At 35.2% G+C, this 6,243-nt stretch overlaps 1 protein-coding gene and 1 long non-coding RNA gene across 3 annotated transcripts; both read right to left on the reverse strand.

Moving 5' to 3' along the window:
- Positions 1 to 1,349: 1,349 nt before the first annotated feature.
- LOC112082893 lies at positions 1,350 to 3,034 on the reverse strand. Of its 2 annotated transcripts, XR_002897424.1 has the most exons (6): positions 2,768 to 3,034; positions 2,584 to 2,675; positions 2,276 to 2,343; positions 1,976 to 2,179; positions 1,703 to 1,799; positions 1,350 to 1,524 (listed from the first exon to the last, which is right to left on the reverse strand). It is a non-coding gene; the product is annotated as an uncharacterized LOC112082893 (long non-coding RNA). The 2 variants fall into 2 exon arrangements; XR_002897425.1 differs by lacking the exon at positions 2,276 to 2,343 and having other exon boundaries at positions 2,768 to 3,032.
- A 767-nt stretch (positions 3,035 to 3,801) lies between these two features.
- LOC18010659 (cytochrome P450 81D11) lies at positions 3,802 to 6,243 on the reverse strand. Its single transcript, XM_006393580.2, has 3 exons — positions 5,600 to 6,243; positions 4,591 to 4,974; positions 3,802 to 4,507 (listed from the first exon to the last, which is right to left on the reverse strand). The coding sequence occupies exons 1-3, from the start codon at positions 6,101 to 6,103 to the stop codon at positions 3,902 to 3,904; spliced, it is 1,494 nt and encodes a 497-aa protein (XP_006393642.1). The 5' UTR covers positions 6,104 to 6,243; the 3' UTR covers positions 3,802 to 3,901.

Genomic DNA, 6,243 nt, shown 5'->3' on the forward strand with positions numbered 1-6,243 from the left:
TTAAAAACCAAATCCTACAATTATGAAATTCGTCTAAAAAGACTATAGAATACGAAAAAGTAATTTAAAAATCCAAACTCTACAGTTATGGAATTTTTTATTTTATTTAAATTTGTTTCCAAAATAGTTACTTACTTCCATTATTTTAGTTGTATTATTTCGAATTTTTAAAGTTAATAAGATTTATCATTCCCTTCATTTGGTTACAAATTTTGGTTTTTACGTCTAAAGTTGCGAAGTTTTATGCATAAGAGAAACGTATTGGTAAATTTTACAATTACTTCCCAATAATTTGTTGCATGAGAGAAATACGACTTTTTACAAAACAAAAATTCCATAGTCATCATTAGTCATCATTAGTCATTACAACTAAAAATATTTTTGTTCTCTAAATATATCATATTCATTTTCTTGACTCCTTTTAAAGGGATATTATTTGGACTTTTGAGCATACAAATAAGTTTGATTACAACAAAACAAGGATTTGTCAAGATTTAAAATCTGAAGGCAACATACAAACTAAAAAGATTTGTAATCCAAATGCAGGTTATAAACAAAGAGATGATCATTCACCTTTAGTTCCATAACTTTATGTTGTTGACTTTCTGATATTCATTAAGTTTTTCAGATATTATGCAGTTGATCATTTTTTGTTTTCTCAAATTACATTTAATTTTTTGTTGGACTATCTTCATCAATAATCAATAGAATAAGAAGAATAATGGTTTATTCTCTCTCACTAAAATCAAAGCAAAAGAATTTTAACCCAAAAAGAAATAAAAGAAAATAAGAAGTTTATTGTTCCTAAGAGTTTTTTGTATTGTATTTAATGATTTAGGACTTTGGTGTTTTTAAAAAAAATTAAAAATCAATAAAATAAATTATAAATTATTTTGTAAATTTGATGTGTCAAAATAATAGATGCTGATGTGTCAAGATTGTGAGACACAACTCAACTTTTATATAATAGACTAGGGTTGGCCCCGGGCTACGCCCAGGCTTTTTCATTGATATGTTTTTAAACTTGTTTTATATTACAATTGAGTATATACAGCACATATACAAAATGATATTTTATAACAACATAGCATGTTTATGTGCAAAACTGAAGATTTTATCTGGAAAACCTTGCTTGATATACTGTTAAGATTGATGTTGATTGTTATTTGTACGACTTTGATCCAGTTTCATAGTAGTTAGTAGATGAGGTAGAAAGATAAAGATCTTTTCCTTTTTTTTTTTTTAACTTGGCATAACGATCTTCAGGATTATAAACATGAAGATATGATTTACCAAAAAAAAAAAATAGACAGTTACGAAAAAAATAAAGCCTTTCTACTTCTCTTGGAGACTCAGGCTATATGATGAAGCATGTGTATTCTTGGTATTGTAACAACTCTAAAATTCATGTACTTTAATAAATAACGCGTCTCCGATTTTCACTTGGCAAGCCAGCAGCAATAATTTCACACCTTGGCGAATCATAACACCTATAATCTATTTTGAATGACATCATCCATAATCCTGCAGTATAGAAACTCATTTGAATATGGAGAACATAAAAAACAGAAATAATGTAGTATCGGTTTAGCCATTCAAAATATGACAATGTAAAAACAGCCCACAAATAACTAACATAATATTAAAAACTCGAACCTGAAACTTAAAATGTCGATTCTGCAAGATTTTTTCTTTCCTTTACCTTGAAAAATTACAGTCTTTCTCTTGTGTCAATAAATATAACTCATCCTCTCTTTTTTTGCAATCACAATGAGTGTCTGTTTGCGTCTCTTTTGCTGCTGAAGAGTTAGGGTAATCCAAATATGGCGTACCATACACATGATAGTAAGCACCAAAAAAAAAAGAGATAGTAAGCACCAAAAAAAAAGAGATAGTAAGCACCAAGAACCAAAATAAATGCAGCAATATAAAACCAAAAACCATAATAAATCGAAATCAGTGACCTGTGACATACCTGTTGTGCCTGTACATGTGAATCGGAGAGAGCTGTTTTGTAAGGGCTGACTCATAATGGTAATAGATGAGTCCACAGTGTCGTTTTCTCTTGGAAGAATTGCCTCGTGGAACAACTGTACTCCTTTGGCGATGTAATGTGGAGGCTCCAGTCTGTCTTATTATCAGCCTAAAAAGCTTAGCATTCGCTGCTCTTGGTCAGAAACTGAAAGGAAAACTGGGAACTTTAGATGAAAGAAGAGAAGCTTTATCTGCGAATTAATCGAGCAAAACATCAGCCAAAGATATGAATGTTGATTACTCAATGTTCCCAATTAGTCCTGCTAAAGAAGCCATGTCAAGAGAAGCAAACATGATTTTAGAAGTCACCTGAAAACAATTTTGAAAGTGAATCAAACCTGATGCTTGATGCCTCAATAAAAGATTGTGACCGTATCCAACTGATAACTTTAAGGGTTGAGATTGTGTTTGTTAGCAAATTAACGGCTATAAATAAGGAGATAAGTTCGCTCTACACAATATCGCTTCAATGTAGGCACTAAAATGACGTCTAAACAAAAATAAGACATTCTAAACTACTGATTTTAGCCAGCAAATGATAGAATATACCTGCAGTTTTAAGGAAGTAGTAACAACATTTTTTCAGTCCCAAGCTATGTACCGCAAACTTTTTTGTCCCACATGATTGGTACAAAGGAATTCTGCATATCATCAAAAACATTTACTGCTTTAATGTTTGATTGATCAGCCGATAGATTCGACAAACGATCTAAGGCGGAAAAAAGAAGCTTACAGTGACAGATTGTGATCCAATAATAATTGCCCCAGAAATGGTGAAGTTTAATCCATGAAAAGAGCGGTTTTGTGATCATGTATCGGAGGAGTCGATTCGTGCTGACCAACCAATCGACCTGATTGCAATTAGATCAATCTTATTGCTTAACCTTTTAAATCTCATTGAAGAACATGTATAGCTGGAGTTGTGGGAGAGAATTTGACCCTAAAGACCCCATAGAAGCGCTAAGGCTAAGATATGGGTTTGATGTGAAATTTGTGAGATGTATCGTGGGGGCCATCGGGGTCAATATAAATATGATATGCTCATTCAAATTCCACATAATGGGAATTTACAGTAGGAGAACGTGGATACAGTTTAACTTTGAAACAGGTTCGAAACGCTGTGGATTGAGTTTGGAGTTTCTGTTTGCGTTACATTAGGAATGGAGTGAAGCGAATCGATTCAGTTTTGTGGGATTTTTTCTGAGAAGTGTTGTTACGAAAAGCGTGATAAAGAGGTTTGGAGGAAGTAATAATTTTTATTGGGCTGTTGGCTAAATTTTTTTGGGCCTTTGTCTAATGGACTCCTCTCTATTCGTCTTTCTGCGTTTGTATGTTGGGTGATCCAATTGAACAAAACAATAACTCTGCTTTTTGGTGATGTGTAACTTTCAAATGTTCTAATTGGACAATTATTTTCTTCAATATTTTTGCTGATGTGGGATAGCTGAGAAGCCAAGAAATCAATCCCTTTATACTGTATATACTTATATATTTTGCATGATCAACATTAATTGTCTAGACCTATGATTGATCTTGGGATTTCTTAGATTGTCTTTATCGTTATGTTAATTTTCTTATATATATATATATATATATATATATATATCAAATTGGGCTATGCGAATCTCATAATAACAGCCTTTGAGTAAGCATGTCAACAAAACCCATTACCAACTCTAACCCGACGAAAAATTCTCGGCATCAAAGAGGCTTAATTATCCAATTAAGTAACCTTTTTCAAAAAAAAAAAAAAAAAAAAAACTTGCTTATCCAACTAAACTTCTTGACCACAAGACACTAAATTGTGTATCTCTAAGATTAAACATGTGGCATGTAAACGGGTGATCAACACAATACCTACGTACGTTTATATCATTTTACCGGCACAAGCACGTGCCATACACATAGCTCGCAACGGAGTAGCTTTAGGCATAGTGAGCCCTTTGTCTTCAGTCATATCCACAAGTTCCTCACCAACTCTTTCCCACTCGAAACACTGAATCAAACACCCAAGAGCCAGGCTCACCAACCTCTTCCCAAGCTCTGCTCCTGGACATGCCCTTCTCCCCATCCCAAACGGTAATATTAGCTTTTGCGACTCTCCTTCTTTCTCGAATCTCTCCGGTTTGAAAACCTCTGGCTCTTCCCACAAACTTGGATCTCTATGCATAGCCCATACGTTTGTCAATAACATCGTGCCATGTGGCATATCGTATCCCGCCACTTTACAATCTTCCGACGACAAGTGAGGGAGTAGCAGCGGAACCGGGGGATACAAACGCAGGGTTTCAGACACGATGTTTTGGAGATAATGGAGATTTACAATGTCTGATTCCTTAACTAGCCGGTCTAAACCGATTTTATCATCGATTTCTGCTCTTGCTTTCTTAAGTATCTCTGGATGGTTCAACAAATTCGACATTGCCCACTCTAGCGTCACTGCTGACGTGTCTGTCCCCGCAATTACTAGAGACTGTATATACATGCATCTTAAATCCATTAGTACGTAAACTCCCAATATATATTAGATATATATGAAGTAGTAATAGTACTTACGATTATGATTCCTTTGATGATGACGTCAGTATAATACTCAGGTTGGATTTCTTGGAGAGAAAGCAAGTGATGGATCAAAGTTTGACCTTTTGTTTTCTCTGCACGTTTCTCATCAACCAGTCTTTGCAAGAATCCATCGAATCGATTCCCCAAAATTTTGGCCCGTTTTTCAAAATCTGTGACCCAACGTACGATCGGAAGATAGTCAGCTAGATTTCCAGCACCGGAGCCAGCCACCGCCTCCGATATAAGTGCCCTCACGATTTTGGCCTCATCATTGTCTTCTGTGCCGCCACCGTAATATCGTTTCCCGGCTACCATCATGATGATGTTGTTGAGAGCCAAGCTGGCTAATAATGATTTCATCTCCACTTCAACAAATCCCTGTGAGACGATTATTTTTATTAATATATATTTGTGTGAATTAAACATGTTAAGTTTACTTTATCTAAAACTTCAAAGTTTTTTTTTTGAGAAAAAAAAGTTACTATAAATCTATTTTCAAATTTGAGAGGGTTACATATTGTTTCGTATTTTCTTTGTTTTTTCCAAGTTTTAATTCAGTTATATGAATTAATAGTTTTCCCTCCTTTCAGAAAATAGAAAAGATAGTTATATAATTAGTAATTACAGATTTACAGTTGAGAATAACAAAAAAATATAATTTTTCTTTCGGGCAGCCTATATAAGTTTAAGTTAGAGTTTCGTTTCATGGACATGCAATTTTTTTAGCATATATATAATAAAGTGACGAGTAACAAAAAAATAAATATTAAATATGCATGGGCCGGAGGCTAGAAAATACCAAAATCACATGGACAATATTAGGTAACTAATTAAATATGAACGATACGGAAGGCTGGAAAATATCTACTCGGCTACGTGCAGACCCACATGGAGATGAAGTAAATAATTGACGAATACAACGCCACACAACGTAAAGAAAGACTTTGCTCTACTTATATCTACCACACGAAAATAAAAATTAATAAATAAATAAATGACTTACGTTTACGGAGTTTCTCGAGAGGTGTGTTATGAGCTGTCGGATCTCGTCTTTACGGACGGACATAAACGTACTGATCCTCTGAGAAGAGAATATCTCGACGGCGGCGATGCGGCGGAGATTCCTCCAGTGATCGCCGTAAGATGCTGCAATCATGATGGTGGAGTCGTAGGCGATGTGTTTGCCCATGATGAGCTCGGGTCTGTTCGCAAGAACGACATCGTTTCTGGTGAAGCATTCTTCGGTTATGGAATGCGAGGAGATGACGTAAACGAGGCGGTTTCCGAGGTGGAGGTGGAAGATCGGAGTATTCCCAAGGGATTTTGAAATGGAGAGGAATGTTCGGTGGATAGGGTTCTTGAGGAGGTGGAGGTGGCCGATAACCGGTAGAGAGTAAGCCGGAGAAGGAGGAAGATTCAGCTTCCGGATTGAGTTTGTGAAGAATAATTTGATGGAGAAGAAGATAAATATAAAGGAGATAAGAAGTAAAATTTGAGTGAAGTCCATTTTTTTTTTGGTGTACTGGTTGCTTGGTTGTTTTGGGGTTTTCTTTCTTTTTGTATTTTATTGCGTAGCTATGTGTGGGAGATTGGACCGGGTGGGACCGTGGGTACTCTGTCGTTTTAAAGAAAACGAAGGCTGAATGT

This window comes from Eutrema salsugineum, unplaced genomic scaffold, assembly GCF_000478725.1.
Source record: "Eutrema salsugineum unplaced genomic scaffold, Eutsalg1_0 scaffold_7, whole genome shotgun sequence".
NCBI lineage: Eukaryota > Viridiplantae > Streptophyta > Magnoliopsida > Brassicales > Brassicaceae > Eutrema > Eutrema salsugineum.

Coding starts and splice junctions, on each gene's coding strand:
- LOC18010659 (XM_006393580.2), bottom strand. CDS start 6,103: ATGGACTTCACTCAAATTTTACTTCTTATCTCCTTTATATTTATCTTC. Junction 4,975..5,599: donor TCTCGAGAAACTCCGTAAAC/GTAAGTCATTTA, acceptor ATCGTCTCACAG/GGATTTGTTGAAGTGGAGAT. Junction 4,508..4,590: donor TCATCAAAGGAATCATAATC/GTAAGTACTATT, acceptor ATGTATATACAG/TCTCTAGTAATTGCGGGGAC.